Source organism: Natator depressus, chromosome 1 (assembly GCF_965152275.1).
Source record: "Natator depressus isolate rNatDep1 chromosome 1, rNatDep2.hap1, whole genome shotgun sequence".
Taxonomy (NCBI): Eukaryota; Metazoa; Chordata; order Testudines; family Cheloniidae; genus Natator; species Natator depressus.
The window spans coordinates 199,111,866-199,135,067 of record NC_134234.1 but is presented as its reverse complement, the minus strand read 5'-3'; the positions used below and the strand labels follow the sequence as shown (position 1 = coordinate 199,135,067).

The following is a 23,202-nucleotide window of genomic DNA, read 5'->3' as shown; positions in this document are numbered from 1 at the left end:
GAAAGGAGGCACTAAAAAAAAAAAAACAATCAAACCCATGGCAAAGATGCACAGGATCCACCAAGATGTGGCCAAGGGCAGTGTACAGTGCCAGGGGATGGCAGTCACACTCAGAAGAAAGGAGGAGAGGTCCCGCTGACTGATGACCATCCCGTCCCAGAGTTCATAGCATGCCTTCTCTGACACTTCTTCCACACACCTGAGCCAGCATTGCCCCCTTCTCATATTAATCAAATCCCAGGGCTTCCTTTCCATACCATCAGCCCCTAACTCCCATCAGCCCCTTCTCCTAGCCATCACATTCCCTAGCCATAACATGCCTATTCTTGCATCATCCTCATATCATAGCCAGCCCTTAGCTGCCCTTGCTGTCTTACCTTTCCCATCACATCAACCCATCCTTGGGCAAGCATCATCTCCCTGCCCATACCCATCACAATTCTTGGCCAGCATCAGCCCATACTTATCACACAACTGAGCCAGCACCGCCTCTGTATTGTAACCAACATATCAGTGGGCTGGTGTTGCCCCTTTTCAGAGTCATCACATCTCTGAGCTGACATCACCAGCTTCCCATACCTACCTGTGCTGGCCTCACATGGACACTGATCCCCTTCAGATGGGCAATGATTGGCCAGTGTAATACTTCAGGGATTGCCATCTGGATTCAGTCACTGGCTGGCTGGCCAACAGCAGATGCCGTTCCAGAGCTCCACCAGGTGACAGGGTCACCCACGCATAGCTTTTATGACCGGAAGAGACCACTGTGATCATCTCATCTGACCACCTGTGTAACACAGGCCAGCGAATTTAACCCCGTGATTCCTGCATCTAGCCCATTCTGGTGCTTGAGCCTATATTTTAGAAAGATATGTCATTGCATAGCTTACGTGTCAGTCCATCCCTCAGGTGGTCCAACTTTCTCTTTGTCTCAGCCCATGACCACTCACTAACTCAGACTGCGTCTGGGAGGCAACTTGCAGCCCAGTAGCTTGGTGCTCGATATGTGGTGGCCTCGGATCAGCTGAATGTGTAGCTTCTCACTCAACTCGTCCGTTGACAGACCACGGCATCCCAGCACCTCCCTATGCAGGACTGAGATAGATGCCAGAAAGCTTCCCGACCTGGGCAAGGGCCTTTCTCAGACCAGCTATGTTCTCCAGAGGTTAGGCAGCCAAGAGCAATGCCTGAGGGACAGACTCTATATAGTGTCTTGTCAAAAGCTAGGCCCAAAGAAACATAGCTGGCCCAGCAACATAAAGAACTAATGTCTCACTTTGCCATGCCATGTTCCTGGCTAATCCAGGCTACAGGACACAATGGCCCTTCATAAATACATGGGGAAAAGCGCGGGAACAGATGGTTTCTAGGTCACAAGTGACATGAGTTTGGTGATACTCATCAAAAATATGTCATGAATTTTGGCACCATCTGATAATTTCTGTTGCAGCGCAGACCATGTTTGCAGTAACTGGGGCTGTCACAGATTGGGATCAAGGGCATTGGCAGAGTTGTGTGGGGCACCCAGCACTGGAATGAGGGGGAGGGGGAGCTGCAGGGCAGGAGTGAGGAGCATTGGCAGAATTGTGTGGGGAGCCCCAGACTGGAATAGCAAAGGGTTGCTGCAGAGCAGGATGAAGTACATTGGTGGTGTTTTGAATATTTTGATTGTTAACCCTGGAAAGCCAACACAGCTCAGCAAAAAAGGAGCTGAGGGTCTATTCCATGTGGATCATCAACAGAATTTTTCACTAAGGTCCAGCTCCAACAAAGGTACTTAGGAATTGTGGCACTCAGCATTGCAGTGCCTAATCCCTAGGTGGCCTACTGTCTTCTGGAATCCTCAGCCCTGAGGCAGGTGTGCAGGACCTGATCCACCAAGATATTTAGGTGCCTAACTCTGTGACATTCTGGGATACAATGAAGAGCTATGTCACCTCTTACCCTGTAACCCCAAGTGCCTCACAATGCCTTGCCACTGTGGCTCTCTGCCTGGGACACCCACAGTCAGTCACAAGCATGCCCTCTATGTCTATGTACTTGGCAGCCGTGGTGCAACATTTTGGATCTTGGAGCATTCCTGCAATACCACAGCCTTCCACTGGCCTCCACCGGCCTTGGCTAACTACTGGTAAGGTGACTCCACACTCTCCCCAGCCCCACGTTTTCCCAAAAATGTGTTTTGAAATGTTCAGCCCTGTTCTGGAACAATCCGAGGAATGTTCAAGTTTGTTGCTCCTTTAAGGAGTCAATATCCTTCAGTTTGTTACTTTAACTGGAATAATCAAATAGTCCACTTAAAATAAAACAAGTATATTTAATGACAAAGAGAGATATTTTAAGTGAGTACAACCATAAGGCTTAAAGTCAGAAATGGTTACAAGAGAAATAAAGATAAAAACTCTTTCTAATACCTAAAACATAACCAGCTAGACATGGGTCACGGTAAAATCCTCACCACGTTTCCATCTAGATGGCTGACCGAATCCCTGGGTCAGGCTCTGTCCCACAAAGTCAAAGGTTTGGTACCTTTGTCTTCTTAGGTGAAAGATAAATAATGGGGGGTTTCCTTGCCCCTCTCTTCTATAGTCCAATGCACCTTTGCGATGGATTCTCCTGAGGGGTACCCCTCAAAGTAAAGTTTATTCAAGTTGTGAGGAAGGCGACATGGAGTCTGGTGGCGAAGGAAGCTCCATGCTCTTTCTTCCCGCACTTGTTTGCTTATTAGCTTAGTTTACCTAACATGTAAAAATGGCCCTTCATTGTCTTTGCCTGACTCAAATATACGTTCCTTTGTCTAAGCAGGTCTGTTTACCAAATCCCCTTGATGTGCCTGGCTTGAACACATTTAAGTTATCATTCCAGCATGTAGCCAAAACTCTTACTAGACATTGCGTACATACAGCACACCAGAAATTGATCCAGGCATTGTTAATTTTAAAATGATACCCCGCAAGGCATCTGTTGTACAAAGATTATTACAATGGTGTGTGGGGGCAAATACGGGGGTGCCTGCATGCACAAAGTCCCATTCATTTCAATGAGAGGTCGGTGCCTAAGTGCACTTGAAGCTATGGGCCTCAGGCAAGGCATGCAGAGTGTCAGGTGGCTAAGAGATCCTCAGAAGCAAGCAGGCTGAGTGGTGAGCTGCCTAAGCCAGCCAGCAGGAAATGCTGAGGGGTGGGACAGAAAGAGGAGCGAGGTGTAGGCCCCTAAGTACTTGACCTGGTGCACCTGACTGACAGGCCAGACATAGGCACCTCCCGCTGCTCAGGAGTCTCAGCCGCGAACCCTGTCCTGGAATGAGGCACCTGCACCAGGTCAGCGGCTTAGGTAGCCCATGCCCCAGCAGCCCAAACTCTCAGTCTCCTGCACACACTCGATACTTCTGTGATGCTCACCAGCCATTTTTCTGTGACCCCTTGGCTGTCTTTTGTGTAGGCACTATGCTGTCTCCGCTCCCCACCAGTGATCTGCCTCAAGCCCTCCATCTGCAGGGCTTATAGGTGGCAAGTGTTAGGCAGGGGGCTCGGGGCCCACTGTTGAGATAAGTTTCAGAGTAGCAGCCATGTTAGTCTGTATCCGCAAAAAGAACAGGAGGACTTGTGGCACCTTAGAGACGAATAAATTTATTAGAGCATAAGCTTTTGTGGGCTACAGCCCACTTCATCGGATGCATAGAATGGAACATGTAGTAAGAAGACATATATATTGTCACCCTTAAATCTTTTACTGAGTAAAAACCGGTAGGAGAACACTTGAACCTCTCTGGCCACTCAGTAAAAGATTTAAGGGTGGCAATTTTGCAACAGAAAAGCTTCAAAACCAGACTCCAAAGAGAAACTGATGAGCTTGAATTAATGTGCAAACTAGATACCATTAACCTGGGTTTGAATAGGGCCTGGAAGTGACTGGGTCATTACACAGATTGAATCTCTTTCCCTAAGTTAAGTATCCTCACACCTTCTTGTCAACTGTCTAAATGGGCCATCTTGATTATCACTACAAAAGTTTTTTTTTTCTCCTGCTGATAATAGCTTATCTTAACTAATTAGCCTCTCACGGTTTGTATGGCAACTTCCACCTTCTCTGTATGCATACATATATCTTATTACTATATGTTCCATTCTATGCATCCGATGAAGTGGGCTGTAGCCCATGAAAGCTTATGCTCTAATAAATTTGTTAGTCTCTCAGGTGCCACAAGTACTCCTGTTCTTTTTACTGTTGAGATGGGTGTCTCCCACCTAGTTTAAGAATCCTGCTTTGGAGATGCTGGGCCTTTGGCTGGAGCGATGGCTCTGAGCTGCTCGTTGGCTGCCAACTGATGGAAACTTATGTGCCTAGAGGACTTAGGCACCTGCAGAGCTAGGGAGCAGCTGGGAGCAGGTTTTGAACATGTCAGTGGTGCCTACAATGGTGGATTTAGACACCTAGAGGTGCAGCTAGGAGCCTAAATATCTTTGAGAATCCGGGCCTACATGTCCATCGATTAGGTCTGTGCAAACCCTCTGAAAACAATGGCATCACCCGGGTGTTCTGGAAGGCAGAATCTCGCTGGCAGGGCCTTTATCAGTGCTGATGAATGAGAAGGAAAGAGCCCAGCTAGATTCTCAAGTCCCACACTGAGGGTAGGGTGACCAGATAGCAAGTGTGAACAATCAGGACGGGAGGAGGAGGTAATAGGCGCCTACATAAAACAAAGCCCTGAATATGGGGACTGTCACAATACAATTGGGACAGCTGATCACCCTCGCTGAGGGTGAAGTTAACTAAACCAGCTTTTAATTTGTAAAGTGACTCATTTGCTTTGGAGTCACTGAGCGATAGGAAACATGGAGCCTGTTGATGCATTGTAACAGAGTCACTTTGCAGAGTAGAGCCAGGTGCAAAGCTGCAAATATAGGCACAGTTTAGGAGACGTGCAAACATTGTGGCCCTTTTCCACTCTGTTTCTCCCACTTCCAGTTCACTTGCTCCTATTCTCTCAAGCTTTTCAGCCCCTTGGGTGAAATGTCAAGGTTACTTGGCAATTCCCCAAATGTTCCCATTAATCTTTCATCTGAAACCCAGTTTTCTTCCCTGGCTAAACTGAAAGAAACACCTTTCACATATAATGAATGGTCATGAACTCAACTGTGCCACCAAATAACAAGGGAGAAAGTGTAAAGCAGGATGTCAGCGTGCAAACCACTGTCACAGCACACAGGTTCTAGGCCAAGGCTGGGGAGTTGGAAATGAAAGAGGTACCAGTTGCTGTAAACCAAGCACCTCTGTAGACATTTAAAGCAGACACTTCTGAGTTGAGTAGAAAGCATGAACCCAAACCTCATCTGTGAACTCAGGTATTTAAGATTTGGTTCGTAATACAATTTTGGTAGCAAGAGCTAATCTCTGGTGTCAAACAGACAAATGAGTGTACACTGACTCTTGAAGAGATATAAGATGCAAGTTGATTAGTGCAATGGCTTTTTGCTTCTGGAATCCTTCACTAAAATCTATTTGAGATGATACAAGTGGTAGGAGTCTGGTGATCAGCTCTCATCATTCATTTTGTGCATGTATTCCCAGAAAAAAGACCCTTCACACAATTCAGCACCTGTTGTCTATCTTCTGAGGATTGGAATAGCGCCGGGGGCGGGGGGGAGTGTTAATGTAGGTCAGGATTGAGAGGCCTTGGCAGAGCTGTGTGGGGAGCCCAGGGATACAAGTTGGTCCTTGGGTGCAACACTGGGGCTCATTGGCATAATGAGGAATCATTGGTGGGCTGAAGGACAGAGGTGAAATTTGCATAGAACCTAACTACTTGATATTTGGGTGTAGCCAGTGCAAGCAGTTCTTCAGCTTCTTGAGCAGGTGAAATTACTCAGAGACAGAATGAAACTGTATGTACTGTAACAGCAAGAGGTGTGGATCTAAAATAAGGAGGGATTTAATGATGAGCAGAGGGAGCCCACAAATATACCCACAAAAGTGTTTGGAACAGCCTACATTGACAGAGGTTTCAGAGTAGCAGCCGTGTTAGTCTGTATTCGCAAAAAGAAAAGGAGTACTTGTGGCACCTTAGAGACTAACCAATTTATTTGAGCATGAGCTTTCATGAGCTACAGCTCACTTCATCGGATGCATGACAGAGGTGTAATCTTTATAGTCAGCTGGGTCTTGCTGTAGTGGGTATCAATGGGCAGCAGGTGGCGCCAAAGACTATAGCATCAGCCTCTCTGTACTTGAAGTGGAGCCCTCATAGAAATGGCTCATATTTGCTTCATGCCTGGGTGTGGTTCCCTCCACCCAACAAGAACATGCAGCATCCCAGTGGCCTTCCTTCGCTGCTTCTCCCTTCCCAGGGACTTGGCCATCTGTTTTCCTGGAATGAAGTCACTTGGGCATGGTAGGTGCTGGTGGCATTCAGGGAGCATGGATGAGGGGTTAAGAGTAGAGCAGTAAAACCTGGATCTAGATCCGGACAGTGAACACCCCATAGCTCAAACCCTTTCTTGCAGCAGGGGTCACCTGGAAAGCTGGGCTCTGGATTTGAATCTCAGTCCCCCACAAAGTTTGGGGGCTACTCAGATTTGTGGGTTTGTGTTGGGCCCTGCCTCTGTACGCAGTCAGGAATCTGATGACCTGCCACCAGCTTCCTCAGCTCGGAATCCATCCGGTCTTAGATGGATGGGAGGCAAAGGGACACCTTAGAGAAGGTTGGCAGCTGTCCTGTAAAACAGGGACTGGAGGGGGAAGAGTTGATCCTATGGATCTCTTCAGACAGGGCTCAGGACTGAATACAGTCCATTAAAGTTGAGTGGAGGAATGTGGCGAGCCAGGAAAGGTGGGATGGGGCTAGACGGGTGGTCTGATCTGTTCAACTGAAGATCCAAACTGGATCCCAATGTGACTGGACTTGGACTCGGAAGTGATTGTGTCCCACGTATGCAAAACCACACAAGTGCCTTTACACAGAGATTGACACAACTCCACATAGTCACAGCAACCTGTGCCTATACGACTGCTAGGGCTGGTTGGGAAATCTGTTTTATTTAATGCAAAAATTTCAATTAAAGCAAAAGAGTTTCATCTTCATTTAAATTTTTCACGGAGTTTTGGCGTTTTCATTTCTTTGATGAAATCGAAAACATTTCCACGAAAACAGACATTTTGTTGAGGAATTCTTCAACGAAAAATTTTCAACCAGCGCTATCAGTGGCACACAGAGATTAAATAGAGCTACGCACAGTGTTTGCCGGAGCTACACGCAGGCTGGGGCTGCTTTGAACTGCAGCAGTGGCTCCAAACAGCCTAGAAGCCAGCTTAACCAGCTACCTGGGGTCTCCTCTGTGTGGGCGCCATGACTGGGGAAAAGGAGGCATGGCCTCTACACTTAGTCTCCAGTGATTCCTGCTGTGGATGGGCGCAGACATCCACACAACTACACACAGACCCACTGCAGCCCAATACAGCTACACACAGACCATGGCAGACAACAAACAGCACAGCTATGCACAGACCCATGGCAGACAATAGCATAGCTACACACGGACCCACTGCAGACCAACATAGCTACACACAGACCCACAGCAGACATCCACACACAACTACACACAGACCTACTATAGACCAATACAACTCCACACAGACCTACTATATACATCCACACAGACCCACTGCAGACCAATACAACTACGTACAAACCCATTGGAGACATCCACACACCTACACACAGGCCCCCTGCAGACCAATATGGCTACACACAGATCACGGCAGACACCACAATTACACACGGACCCACTGCGCAGACAGCCACACAACTACACACAGACTCACTGCAGACAGCCGCACAACGACACACGGGCCCACTGTGGACATGAACACAACTGCATGCAGATTCATTGCTGCACACAGACACTGATAGGGCTGCATATGACTACTGCACTCCAGCTACACATAGACAGACTGTCATGACTACACACCCACCATGCTGTCACCTACAAAGACTCGAGTAGTTGCACACAATTTCACAGGACTCACACAACTGCACACACTTGCTCATCCACAGAGATGGCCGTGCATGCCCACTGGAATACACAGTCTTCATCACACAACCTCATACTCACTGATGCTGCTGAGCATGAGTGTGAGCTGGCACAGCCATAGTTCCTCCCAGACTCACCACCCTACATCCCCTCCCAGGGGCTCCCAGGCCCAGGTGCCTCCTCCCAAGCTCTCGTTTTCTTTCTGTAGTCCCCCGGCTCATCCCTCCCTGGCCGCTTTTTGGGATGAGACTTGTAACAGAGCCCTGGATGGGAAATGATGAAGATGGAACAGGCCAGTCTGTCTGACACACCTGAGACGTGACCCGGGCTGCTGCTCCTGGAAGCCCCGTACCACTCTTGGACAGGCAGCTACTACTCTAACTTCATTACAGACGACGCCATTGGAAAGCACATCACACACACTCGTACATATCCACTCATGCCTGCATGGAGACTCATATCATGACATGCGTGTGTTACATATCTACCCATTGGTATCTACACAGACACTGTTATGTGAGCAGTCACACATACACACACACACACACCACTATAGAGACTCACAATGCATACTGTACACCATTCCATGGGGGAAAGGGCGCATGCACCCACACACACATATACACACATCTATGCACTGATACGAATGAAGTCACCAGAAAACACACATCTTCACAGGCTCACAGATACATAAGGTATATCAATCCATGGGGGCACACACACCTTCACACACTGGTATGTGTGCAATCACCAGCACACACACACACACACACACACACACACACACACACATATCTGTACTGGCCTACCTATAAATACTGCACATCAATCCATGGTGCATGGAACACTAGCACAAATCTATGCACTGGTATGTGTGAACACACACCTTCATGAACACACACACACACACACCTGCATACCCTCACACATGCATACTATACATCTGTAATGTGCATGCACAAATGCAGATCTCTGTGCCCATAATCACATAGATGCATATTATAACTGAATAATAAAAAGCCTGCCTCACAGACATTTTTGTGAATAAAAGCCCCCTGGTGCATTCACTGTGATTTGTGGGGTCAGATTATTTATTATTCATGACTGTTCAGTCAACCGTTGGCTGCAAATGCTCTCAAAAGTTCAGCAATGATTGGTCTCAGGATTTGTATGGGGTAAGTGCACAATTCACTCTTGAGCCTTCCCATGTTTAAAAAGTTTCTGGCACTCAGCCAAAGTGCAGAAACAGTACCATGTGACTTAGGTGACCAGCTTCACTAGATGCATGGTGAATAGCTGAAGAAGCATCCCATAGGCTGAAAATGATACAGTCCACATGATTCGACATAAACTTCCTAATAATGAAAAAAATGGGATCAGTTCACTAACAGCTGGATGGCTAAACAAAGAGCTATGGTAGTAACCAATCTCATCTGGGAAAAGGCTACAGAATTGCATGAATAATGAGAACCTCTCTATCGGGTTTCCGAGTAGCAGCCGTGTTAGTCTGTATCCGCAAAAAGAAAAGGAGTACTAGTGGCACCTTAGAGACTAGCACATTTATTTGAGCATAAGCTTTCATGGGCTACAGCTCACTTCATCGGATGCATTCAGTGGAAAATACAGTGGGGAGATTTATATACATAGAGAACATGAAACAATGGGTGTTACCATACAAACTGTAAGGAGAGTGATCAGGTAAGTTGAGCTATTACCAGCAGGAGAGAAAAAAAAAACTTTTGTACTGATAATCAAGGTGGGCCATTTCCAGCAGTTGACAAGAACGTCTGAGAAACAGTGGGGGGGAGAGGGGCGAATAAACATGGGGAAATAGTTTTACTTTGTGTAATGACTCAACCACTCCCAGTCTTTATTCAAGCCTAATGTAATGGTGTCCAGTTTGCAAATTAATTCCAATTCAGCAGTCTCTCATTGGAGTCTGTTTTTGAAGTTTTTTTGTTGAAGAATTGCAACCTTTAGGTCTGTAATCGAGTGACCAGAGAGATTGAAATGTTCTCCGACTGGTTTTTGAATGTTATAATTCCTGACGTCTGATTTGTGTTTCTCTTAAGCACCATATAGACTTGAATAGAGAATTATATCCCTGCTATACAATTCTGTAGCATGGCTCAAAAACTCCTATAGATTCTCATTCTCTGTTACATTTTATAGGTTTTCCAGGCAATTTCTGTAGAACTCTAGTGGTTCCATCCCTATTAAATTCTCAGACTGTCCTGTAAAGGATATTTTTCACAATAAACAGTTCTCTCTGCTGTAATGAGATATGTCTTCTTAGACAGCCTGATTCTCCCCCATGCACCATACACCTGCCTATACAAACACACGCCCCATATATACATCTCATCTGCACAACCACACACAAGCATGGGCAGGTGCTGACTTATCACACACACCATGGTATAACAAGCTACCACTGTCTGGGGCTGCAGGGAGAATGTCAAGCTGAGTCTCTGCCTTAAAAGCAGTCCAGGAACGAGAGCCACAAATGGGAGGATGATTGAGATGTCACTTGTGTTGGGATGCAATATTCCAGTAGCAATTCTGCATTATTTCTTGCTGCAGTGCCAAGCTTGTCAACTTCATTCCCCACCCCTGTGAAAATCAAAGCTTTGCTGGGACTCCCTTCCCCCTTTCCTATAGGTGCAGCACCACAGGGTCATAACAGTTCCATGGAAATTGTTCCTCCTCCCGATTAACAAACAAATAATTACGGTGCCTCCCCTGGGACTGAAGGCATTCGCTGATTGGTTCCATGTTTCATTGATTGGAGCGCTGTGATGAATCGGCCCCTGAGGAGCCGGCATTTGGCTGCAAACAGACATCATCAATGTGCAGAATTATAACAAGTTCTGGCATTCAAGGGCCACCACAAGGAGGCAGGTGAAAAGAACAGCCATGTTGCCATCGCTAGCGAAAGCTAGAGGAGGATATAACAGCTTGTTTGCTGAGGAGCTCACAGCGGCTCTCCAACAGGCCCAACCTCTTCCGGCAGGTGGCATTGTAAGGAATGGTGCTGGATGTGGGAAACCTCACAGCTACTGCAGTACCAGCCTCTCCCAGCAGCAGGTGCAGGAGGGAATGGGGCTGGGGCGCTGGCTCTGGGGAGCTCAGACACTGCAGTCCCAGCTTTTCTCAGCAGGACACACTGTAGGAACTCTGGCAAACAAGCTCTCTATGAGGAAGCTCCCCTCCAATCCCAGCCTGTCCCAGCAGGAGGCTCTGTAGGGAATGGCGTGGGAGCACTGGCTGTGTGGCGCTCACAGAAGCAGTGAGTCAGTGCTTTTGAAGGCCATCGACATGTTTCTTGCTGACTGTTTCTTCCTCGCTGTAAGTAACCCTTTCCTCTTTTCTCTTCCTTCCCACTCTCTCCCTACAGGACCTGGCACAGGGAGAGTAGACAACGGTTCAATGAGTTTGGCCGTACCACTGTGGCTGCTGGCAGTGTCCCTGCTCTGCCTACTTAGCAAATGTTAATAAAATCAAATTAAAAAACCCAACAACAACAGCAACAATAACAACACACAAAACAAAGCGCGTCATACAGGAGACAGAGCGAGAAAAAGAGGGGGAGAGAGAGAGGACTGGTTCTTTCACAACTTTTATGTGTTCAGGAGCAAAGGGGGGGGGAATTACAGCGAAGACGAATCAGCAACATTTATTCCGAATTATGACAAGACGTCTGTCAAGCCATCGACCACCTGGGAAGTGACGCGGAGCGCAGGAGAGAACGGGGTGCTGGGTGGGGACCGCGTTGTGCCAAAGACGCCGAGATGTAAAAAAAACACCCAACCAACCAGATTTCTTGTTTTCCCCCTTCTTTCCTTAGTCCTCTTTCTTTCGTCTTCTGAAAGAGAAGGTCTTTGCTGTGATGTTTATAGCCACTTAACCCCTTGATTCCCTTGGCCATTTGGTGAGCTGACTCTCCACCAGTTCAGACTTTTGGAAAGCAGTAATCCAGATCCCTTTTGCATACTGGTGTCCCATGAAGAAACCCCACGCCTCCTCCCCCCATCCCTTGCACCCTCGTTGGCCCCCTCCCTTATGTCCCTTCTCCTCCAATACCTCCCTCTCTGCCCTGAGCTCAAGCTATGTTGACTATGCTACAAACACACTGTTTTTATTCTCCTCTTCTCCCCCTGTATTTGGCCGGGTGTCTCTGTCTCCCGTGTGTGTCTGTGTGTGTGTGTGTCTCTCTCTCTAAAGCATGCAAAGAGAATGGTCCATATGTACATAAGCTCATCATGCTGTAGATAAAGTTCTGCACCGTAAGTGTGAGACATGGTGCTGAGAGATCACCTGAGCAGATGTGGGGGGCGGGGAGCGTGTCAACTGTGGCATTGGTTCAGATGGGACCCTGTCCCCCAGCTGGCTTTTGCCTTGACATCCTCCTGGCCGTATTGCTTGGAAGCGTCAATCTCCATACTTTTTTAACCGTTCTCTGATCAACCCCACCCGGCTGGCACTCAGCTGTAGTGCATCAGAATAGTGGCTCCTGCTTCATGTCTGTGGTTGTGTGTATGTCCAAACAGGTAGAAAATCAATGTGACTGATCCGTAGGACCATAGATGGCAGCACTTCAAGAGCACTGCTCCAGTACCCACTCCTGGGGGGTTTGGGAAGAGAGGTAAATCAGTGAGATAACTTGGGCTTCACTGATCTTCTGCACCTGTAGGTATGGCATGGCCATTAAATATCTCATAACAGAAAAGCCTCCAAATGGTAATCCATAACCATTCAGTATTGCTATAGAAATGAACCTTTTGTCCCTCTGACCTCCTTGTTACAATCAAAGCAAACCTGTAAATGTCTTTCTCGGCCACCATGAAAATACCTAGACGGAGCTTCTTTAATTTTATGCTTTAAAGAAAACTCAAATTGGTTCAGAAAGTGGCCAGAACCTGGGACTGTAAAAAAGCTGGGGCCAAAATTCTTGGCATACAAGAAAGAAGCTTTGGGTGGCCCATTGAAGAGAGTTACAAGGGGGTACACATATGGGGAGGAGTATTTTATTGACCGATATGTAACACGTCAAGGTTCCTAAGGTTGTTTCTAGACATCCTTGCCCTCTGGATGGTCAGAGGAGGAGGTAGTTGATGAAAGAAACTCTAGTGACACCTGCTGGAGAAGAGGTGGTGGATCTCAGAGTAGGTCACTTGAAACAGAGTTACTGAAATGCTACCTATCTGCTGGAATCTGCCATTTCAACAACAGGTCCTGCAGGATGTGATGTAAGCAATGGGACACGTGCAAATCTGAAGAGCTTCACATATCCCATTGGCTGTACTGATCATCTGTGAAAGGGGATGATCACAGAAAGCTGGGTTAATGCACCAGTGTTTGTATCTGGCAACCTGTGTTTAAATACGCCTAGGGTCACAAGTGCCATGATCTGGGTGTCCACAGCAGAGGATGTGTTGGGACTGCCAGTCCCTTCTCTTTTTCAGCAGAGCCTCTGGAACTGGTTTAGCAGCAGTGCTGTGGGTCAGGATTTAGGAGCTGCGCAGTGGCCTTTACTGTGTCCTACTCCAATTTCCTAAGCAGTAAAAATTCGCTTCTTTCCACCCCACCCCCCCACAAATAAATACAATTCAGATCTGCCTGGAATTTGCTGTAAAAACTTAGGGGAGGTAGGACGGAAATCTCTCTGGCTTGAGCAGGCTTAAGAAAGGGAAGACTGATCACCAGAAAGCAATGAGTTAATTCTGTTTTGTGTTTCAGTCCTTCCCTTTACTCAGCTGAGACGAAATCTGCAAGAGGCTCTCTATTATTCAGTGCCGGCTCAACACGGCATTGCTTACCTTGATCAAGCAGCTCTACAGCACAGCCTCTTTTCTGCTGAGCGAGGCAGTTTTGGGGCAGAGACAGACAATCAATTAAAGAGGCAGCCTGGCGTCTCGCAGCCAATAAGACTTGCAGATAAATATTAGTCTTTGAGTGTCTTTTAGGGGAGGAGAGCAGAGAAACTGGCCTGCAGGATGTCACCAGTCAAGGGAAGGGGGTTTTCCCCCATCCCTCAAGGTACGTGCTCAGTTCAAGGTGGGCTCTGCTGTGTTTTGGGATACTGGAGAATAATCCCCACAAAAATCACACCCCAGAATATGTGTGTGTGCGCCCTGATATGACAGATATGACACCATCACTGCTTGGGAGGGGTTTGAAATCATTCAGTGACCCAGAGTGAGGGCTCAGCTTTTGTCCTCTGGTGCAAGGGGCTAGGCGTTGTAACCTCTCCCAGTGGGACTGAATCCAGTGGGGCCAGACAATGAGGCACAGACCTTCAGAGGTATTTAGGCGCCTGGCTCCCGTTGAACTCACTGGGCATTAGGCACCTAAATACCCTTGAGAATCTGGGCCTTAACCTGTAGGTGACCTACTGACCATGAGCCCTGCAGAGTCTCTTAGGACAGGAGCCCTCTAGCCCCTGCTGGTGATTCTTTCTGAGTCTGATGGGTTTTGCTGTAGGGAGGGGAGTGATTCTACAAGTCCAGTAGCAGATATTGCACTTGGGGGATGGACTATGCACCATCTCCCACATATTGGCTCATTTGATATTGTAGGGTTGCTCAGAGGTGGTGGGCTGCCCGCCCTGATTTGTTACTGCAGTGAGAATGTCAAGGATTGTTTATGAGGACTGGGCTGAACACATTGTTTCATCAGTGTAGGATTGCTCAGGAGTGCTGAGCTGTACACACTGGTTTGTTATTGTAGGGTCACTGATGAGTTCGGAGCAGCACATATTGCTGTGTTATTGTACGGTTGTTCATGAGCACTAGGCAGCACACAGTGGTTTGTTATTGTATGGTTCCTCACAAGTATTGGGCTACTGGCAGTGAATTGTTTTAAATGTTTTTAGAAAAAAGAGCACTGAAGCTTTTGTTTTGGGGAAAAAAACCACACACAACAACAACAACAACAAAAATCCCAGACTTTTGGAACAGAAAAAGACAAAGATGGTTGGGAGGAACCATTCTGTCTAGTGGTTAGAGCTGAGGTCTGCCAGTTAGGACTCCTGGGTTCTACTCCTGACTGTGCCCCTGACTCTTTGAGTGAGTCTGTGCCTCAGTTTCTCCTCTGTAAAATGGGGCTGGGGCGCTGGCTCTGAGGAGCTCACAGACATTGCAGTCCCAGCTTTTCTCAGCAGGACACAGTGTAGGAACCCTGGGGGTAATGAGATTCACTCTCCAATACAGCTGCTGAAAGGCATGATCAGTAGCGTTGGAACAATTTGTATAGTGGGTGCGTGGGGAGCCATTGAACCAAACAGTGAACCTGGATATGATGGAAACCACTTCAAACCCAGGGAAGCCGCTGTACCTCCAGCACCCCTGGGCATGATGCAAGTGCATAGTATTACAGCTATTTTGTTTGCTTCTGGGATCTCCACTCTTGACAGTGTCTGTCCCTTTAACTTGAGAGCTGGGGTGGGGGAATACTTATTTAATTTTTAACAGACCCAATCCTGCGAGTTGCTGAGCATCTCCTGAGAGGTCCTGAGCACCCACCATTTCCATTGAAGGCAATGAGGGTTGCACAGCGCCTCCCAAGATCAGGGCCATAGTGAAGAAGGGAAAAGGCATTTTCCTTGATCATTTCTTCAGCCCTGTGGATAATTACGTTGAAAAGACATATCCACCAGTGCAGAGCCTTTCTCCTGAGGCCACCCCCAATGGCCCTGCTTCTCTGGCCCCCTCTCCCCCCTCCTCAAAATCCACTCACGTGTTTGCTGCCCTGCCCCTCAGTGGGATTTGGAATGGGACACCAGGTCCTTGAGAGCGTAGGTGTAATTGTGTTTGATTGATGGAGGTTTAACATTTAGTGGTATTAAAAAAAAAAGAGATTGTATTTCTTCCACGAGTTTGTAAATATACGAGAGTGACATGAGATGGCCCCTAATGTCCAAGCAGCGGAACAAACGCTTCCATTTAATATATGGCCCCTCACTGGCTCGCAGATTTCTAACCCTTTTCAGGTTACCAGTGGGCGGGGGCGGCGGGGAGGGCAACTTTCTGAAAGGAAATGAACGATGTGAACGCAGCCCTCTGGGGCCACCTGAACGCCATACATGATTGCAGCGTGTTGTCTGTATGTGTCTGGCTGGGTGAAGAATGAAGCGATGCATGGCTGTGAAATGCTGGGAAGGTGGGCGTGAAAATCTCCAGTTAACGCAGGTATCTCAGCATTATGAGCCTTTTCCGGACCACAACTTCCAGACACGTAGAGTAGCAATGTAGACCCCTGCTGTCTCCACCAACAAAGTTGTGTGGACCAGGGTTACCATCAGGGTCATGTTAACGGTGACATTAACAAGGTTTTTTGGTTCTTTGTGTAAACTGATTTATAGCCTGAGTTTACACCCCTTTACATCGCATTTACTGTTCAGGAATCGGGGCAAAAGCCAATTTTCTCCCATGCCAGACCAAGAGTCAATCACAGAATGTTCAGAAGTCCACCCGCCTACCCACCCCTATTTCAATGCTCAGATTGGACTTCAGATACAGATGCATCCAGTCCATGCACCTACGTACCTTTCTGAGCATCCAATTAAGGTGCCCTTGTTTCAAAACTGAGCCCATGGCATTAACTTAGTAAACTTCATTTTTCACACATTTTCCAGGCCATGTAGAAGTAGCAAGTCTGGAAGGAAATTTGGGGCAATGACCGAGGATTCATGGGCATTTGGGGGAGTGGAGCTGGGGAGAATTTAACCTCACTCTCAGCCCTTCCACAAGAAGACATTTTGCTCAGGCCTTCACATATTGCTTATTTCCTTCACATCGTCTTATGAAGGAATCCAGGTGTGTAGTAAGGAAGTGTTTCCTCTCCCAAGTCTAATAGTACAATCCATGGCCTCTGCTCCAACCCCACTGACCCATGGCCGAAATCTCATGGTGCTTGACATCACACAGCAAACCACACCAGATGGTGCCATGGAATACAGTCTTGGGGAGGTGAGGCAGAGCTGGAAGTTCTAAGTCTCCCTCCTGAGGGTGGCAAAAGCTTATTTCATTTTTCACAAGTGCACAGAAAAGACTGTGAAAAGAGGCCCCTCCCGTGAGGAGCAGAGTGGTGGGGGCAGGAAGAGAGAATTAAACTAGGAGATGGTCTCCCAGGCTATGTCGTTAATAAAAAAGTTAGGGCCATGTGCTGTTCGCAATCCATGCACAGAATTCCCAGCCACATCAATGAGGAAGACCACTGGCTCTCAGCATCGTTTCAAAGGGGTATATTTTCAGTGTGGTGCCTCGGAGAGTTAGCTGCATGACTCCTCTGGACATTAAGGGGTGTGTCCAACTGTTGAACCATCCCCCTGTTCCCCTCTATTTAACATGCTGGGGAAAGTTCCCTTCCCACCTACATCTTACAGTGTGACACCTCAGCATGGTTTCTATGGGGGTTGTTTGCCCCAAAGGCCTAATCTCAGGTGTTCACTTGTTTTCCTATCTCACTAGCTCAGCGGGGATGAAATCAGCTTGGTAAGGATGCCAGCAAAATCCCCTATCCAGGCATGGCTTGGGGAGGCACCTGTATGGCAAGCCAGCCACCCTGAAAAGAGCAAGGAAAAGAGGACATCCCCTCTAAATTAGCCCAGGAAATGGAAGGTAAAGGGCCCTTACCTCATTGCAGGTTCAGCTTAGCTAGTGCCACCAAAAGGTCCTGCAAACCTTTAAGGAGTACACGAGACAGTAGAGGAAGGGAGGGTGCTCAACAGTCAGGACAGGATTACAGAGCTGGTGGTAGGGCTGACTTCATGGCAAAGCTGTTTGGGGAGCACATTAGGGGGCAAAGGTCCTATCCAACAAAGGAAGTCTCCAGGCGGGGCAGGGAACTACCTCTCCCCAATTTGTGTATATCTTCAGCTGACTTCCCGAGCCCCGTGGGGAACGTGCGTTGTGATACCCTAATTGGGGCCCCATCCATCAACATCTCAGCATATCTGTGAGAACAGAGGGATTGAACTGAGCCCTGCTATCTGTCCTCAGTCAAACCCTTTACTTCCCTCTAAGAATGCCTAGCACCTCTTATGGAATGTGAGTATGTGTGTGTGTCTACATCTAGTACTCGCAGGCCGCAAGGAGCAAGACCACCTAGGAAACTATCCACAAGGAGAGAACTTCCCAGCTGAGGAGTGTCTTCCAGCTCTGAAGTTATTTCATTTGCTCCCTTTTTCAGTCACACAGATAATCCCTCCCGATATCCCTACAACACACACATGCCACCTTCCTCCAAAAATCCCTCACACAGCCACCACACCACTCTCCTTTCCCAGACCTCCCGGTGACACATGCAACATGACACACACTTCTCAATTTGCTTTTAGCAATTTGTCTATAGAAAGCCATCAGCTGCATGGTTTGTGGTGACTTTCTACAAACAAGGAAAGGGTGCGGGGGGAGGGGAGAGTAAAAATTGGCTCCACCAGCTGCCCCCAAACCTTTCAATTTCCTCAGCTGGAGCTAAGTTTCATCCTCCAAGCCTTAGGGAGGAGGTCCAGTGTCCCTTCTTCTTGCTACACAGTGGGGTGGTTAAAACTCTTCTCATTAACAGTGTTATATACATATAAATATATATATATATCTCTATATCTTTATATATATTTTTCCCCAGCACCGTAGACATGAGCTGAACGTCTCTTTAATGAAACAAGAACACGGCCATTTTATTTTTTGCCATTGGTTTGTTTTCAGATACTAGCTCTGTGGAAGAAAATTTAAAATGCGCAAGTGTGTGTGTGTTAAAAAAAAAAGAAGAAAAAGAAGAAGAAGAAGGAAAAAAACAAAACAAAACCTGACACCAACAAAAAGCTTTTTCTTTTTTCTTTCCTCAGTGTATTTAACTTCTGTTATCTTGTTTCTGTTTCTTTACATGTATGAATGCTCTGCTCTTCTGTGATCTTAAAAAAAAACAAACAAAAAAAAACACAAACAAAAACTAAATAAACGTGAAAAGGAAGAAATGCACCTTAATTTCCCTTCCCTTCCCCTCACACATAGTTTTGAGCCCATGGCATTAACTTAGTAAACTTCATTTTTCACACATTTTCCAGGCCATGTAGAAGTAGCAAGTCTGGAAGGAAATTTGGGGCAATGACCGAGGATTCATGGGCATTTCGGGGAGTGGAGCTGGAGAGAGTTTAACCTCACTCTCAGCCCTTCCACAAGAAGACATTTTGGTCAGGCCTTCACATATTGCTTATTTCCTTCACATCGTCTTATGAAGGAATCCAGGTGTGTAGTAAGGAAGTGTTTCCTCTCCCAAGTCTACAAATGGTGCCATGCTTTTGTACCAAAATGGCCGGTGGATATACACAACTAGTGCCCTCTATTGGATGGAATGAGAACTGTTAATTCATACATCTTTGACCTTGATGTGATGACCTCCCGCCACCACCACCACCACAGGGCTGGCAGTAAGGTTTCAGCCTGGCACAGACCCCATGAACTAAAGGAATAACTCTGGGAGCGGGGTAGCAGTAGCAGATTATTCTCTATGTGAACAAGCCTCTAGAGAGGGATGCAGCATATGTTTGAGAAGTTTGCTATACAAAGAGAGAAGTCTTTAAACCACGATTTGAGGACTTCAATAGCTCAGACATAGGTGAGAGGTTTTTCGCAGGAGTGGGTGGGTGAAATTCTGTGGCCTGCGTTGTGCAGGAGGTCAGACTAGATGATCCTAATGGTCCCTTCTGACCTAAATATCCATGAATCTATGAGATTATCCTCTAGCTCAAGCTGTAAGAGCAGCCAATGTCAAAGGAACTGACTGTTGCACTGAAGTTCCACATGGCTATGGCTTGCAGCACTGTGATAACTATGAAGTCCTTAATGGCCATGGATTTGCAGTGAAAGGCACAGGGAATGTGTGGGATCCCCTACACAAACTACCCAGGGATTTTTTCAACATGCTGTTGTGGAGCACAGAGAGAGCTGTGTCCAAAGTCTACACTCATAAGGGTATGCAGGGCTAGATCTTGCTCCCACTGATGCAGACGACAAAACTTCCAGTGAGATCAGAATAATATCCTGTGTTAACCATAATGATGGGTATGCACACTGTCTCAACCAGTTCTTAAGACTTTCCATCCAGCATTTTGTCCCAAATGGGATTCAGGATGCCAACTTTCCCCTCTTCTCCCACCTGGGACACTGAATGTTTCCATGCCTCTTCCCCTTCTATGCCAGCAACCAAGTTGTTATCGTTGGGGGAGGGGGGCTCTGCAGGAGAGGATCTCTGTGGAATTCAGTGGGCAGTATGCTGGGCCCTGCCCTCTGCAGCAGAGTTAATGAGGGTATTTGCTCAGTCTTGCAGCCTGCAAGGGGCTTTCTGAGATCCCCCAGCAAATGCATTCATTTAATTTGAATTTTGCAAATGGCCCCTTGTGACGTGCGACTCGTAGGGGTGCCAACTTTCTACTCGCACAAAACCGAACACCCTTGCCCCGCTCCTGCCCCACCCTCCTCTGAGATCCCGTCTCTGCCCCGCCCCAACCCATGTCCGAGGCCCCTCCCCCCACTCACTCCATCCCCCTCTTCCTCTGTCGCTTGCTCGCCCCACACTCACTCGCTCATTTTCACCAGGCTGGTTCAGGGGGCTGGGGTGCGGGGGGAGGTAAGAATTCTGGCTGGGGGTGCGGGTTCCGGGGTGGGGCCAAAAATAAGGAGTTCAGAATGTGGGACGGGACTCCAGGCTGAGGCAGTGGGTTGGGATGCGAGGGGGTGAGGGCTCTGGCTGGGGGTGCCCTGGTGTGGGGCCAGGGATGAGGGCTTTTGGGAGCAGGAGGATGCTCCGGGCTGGGATCGAGGGGTTGAGAGGGTGGGAGGGGGATCAGGGCTGGGGCAGGGGGTTGGGCTGCAGGGGGGCTAAGGGGTGCAAGCTCCGGGCGACACTTACATCAAGCAGCTCCGGGAAGCAGCAGCATGTCCCTCCTCCGGCTCCTATGCAGAGCCACAGCCAGGCGGCTCCACGTGCTGCCCTGTCCGCAGGCGCTGCCCCCGCAGCTCCCATTGGCTGCGGTTCCCGGCCAATGGCAACTGCGGGGGTGGCGCTTGGGGTGGTGGCAGCGTGTGGAGCCCCCTGGCTGCCCCTACATGTAGGGGCTGGAGCGGGGGACATGCCAGCAGCTTCCCAGGAGCTGCGCGGCACGGAGGCCAGCAGGGAGGCTACCAGCCCCACTGCACAGGGTGCCGCCAACCAGACAGTCAGCATGCAGTCACCTGGTCAGCAGTGCTAACCGGAGCTGCCATGATCCCTTGTTGACCGGGTGTTCCGGTCTAAAACTGGACACCTGCTCACCCTAGCGACTCGGCACAGAACAGCCACCTCCAGGGAGGGATGGGGAAGAACTCCTGTGGGGAAGTTACTCATAGACACAGAGGAGTCCAGCGCAGACAGGGCTGGAGCAGAATGAAAAGCGCACTTAAGGTATGTCTGCACTGCAGCTGGAGAAGAAGTAATTTCCAGCTCAGGTAGTCATACCGGTGCTGCCGCAGAGCAGACTAGTGTGCTAAAAATAGCCTGGCAGCCCCAGCGCTGTGAGCAGCCAGATGGGCTTGCCCCCCTCAAGTCTGGCCCTAGGGGTTCAGACAGATTTATACTTGGGGCAGCCAGCCCATCGCACCATCATTTCTATTTTTGACCTCCTCACTCAATCAGAGCTAGCAGGGGTATGTGTCCTCCCCTCCACAATGGGTCAGGCTGTGCTCCTCCCCCTCCCCTCTTGTGAATAGGGTTGCCAATTTTGGTTGGAGGTATTCCTGGAGGTTCCATCACATGACATAATCTTGAATTAAAGATTAATCTTTAATTTCTGGAGTCTCCAGGACAATCCTGGAGGATTGGCAACCCTATTTGTGAACAATGGGTCAGTCTGTGCTCTTCCCCCGCCCCTGTAACAATGGGTCAGTCTACGCTCTTCCCCACCCCTCCTGTGAACAATGGATCAGTCTGCGTGCTTTCCCCCACTCCTGAACAATGGACCAGTCTGCTCCGTGCTCCTCCTCCTCACCTCTGTGAACAGTGGGTCAGTCTGTGTGGTTCTCCCCACCCCTCCTGTGTGCAATGGGTCAGTCTGCTCTGTGCTCTTCCCATCCTTGCAAGTTGTGCAACATCAGGGCTGGGAAGGGGAAGGGGAGGGGGAGGAGTTCACCCTTGCAGTTGCTCCCCCCAGGCCTGGGCAAGGTGAGTGAAGACCCCCAGGAGCTGCAGAGGTTGCACTGGGGCAGAGTAAGAGGAGATGCAGAATTGATTTGGGGCTAGGGGTGCAGAGTTGTGGATGTGGGGCCTGGAGCCCCAGGTTCACTGATGTCTGGGCAGTGTGGTCAAAATCCCATTTCTCACTGTAAGTCAGCAACACTAATTCTCTCTCACACACGCACACATGGCAGCAGGGGATTCAAACATCAGCCAGCTCAGAAAAACATTGTTTAAAAAAGGAGTACTTGTGGCACCTTAGAGGCTAACCAATTTATTTGAGCATCAGATGCCCGATGAAGTGAGCTGTAGCTCACGAAAGCTTATGCTCAAATAAATTGGTTAGTCTCTAAGGTGCCACAAGTCCTCCTTTTCTTTTTGCGAATACAGACTAACAATGCTGTTACTCTGAAACCTGTCATTATTTTAAAAAACCCTCATGACTTTAGAGCTAATCTCATCCCCCTCCTCCTCCCTGGGACAAAGGAAAATGGAGCTGGGTGGGGTCAGACAAAGGGCTTGGGGCAAGAGAGTTCTGAACACAGAGAGACACAGCAGCAGGGGCCTAGAGAGGAAAGGGAGCTGGTTCAAGAGGGTAGGGGAAGGATGGGTGCAGCAGAGTGGGAGGAGCCTGGAAGTGGAAGCAAAAAAGCAGCTGGGTGGGCTGGTAAAAAGAAGGGAGGCTGGGGGACCAGGGCAAAGGGAACTGGAGCAGAAGAGTCTGGGGGATGGGGAGATAGGGGTCAGTACATGGCAAAAGAGAGCAGGAAGGTACCCAGGAAAGGGTGGGGGGGGGGTCAGGTTATGCATAGAAAAAGTAGGAGCTGGGAACAGGAACAGAGTAGGAAAGGATGGGACACCAGGCAATGGAGCAAGAAAGGGAGAAGCATGGAAACAAGCAAATGGTGCATGAGAGGTCAGGACCTGGGGAGAAAACAGGAGGGGGTGTGAGAAAGGCCAGTGG

The 23,202-nt window shown here is 48.4% G+C and overlaps 1 protein-coding gene across 4 annotated transcripts in view; it reads left to right on the top strand.

Moving 5' to 3' along the window:
• The window catches only part of LSAMP (limbic system associated membrane protein), a 1,331,794-nt gene extending 1,312,984 nt beyond the window's left edge, over window positions 1-18,810 (top strand). For 3 of the 4 annotated variants that reach the window (XM_074974247.1, XM_074974235.1, XM_074974253.1), the window contains one exon: window positions 11,428-18,810. In XM_074974247.1, coding sequence (XP_074830348.1) covers window positions 11,428-11,525 — 98 coding nt within the window. In that variant the 3' untranslated portion in view covers window positions 11,526-18,810. The remainder of the gene's footprint in view (window positions 1-11,427) is intronic. The other variant, XR_012642183.1, reaches the window with a different exon arrangement.
• Window positions 18,811-23,202: the final 4,392 nt, after the last annotated feature.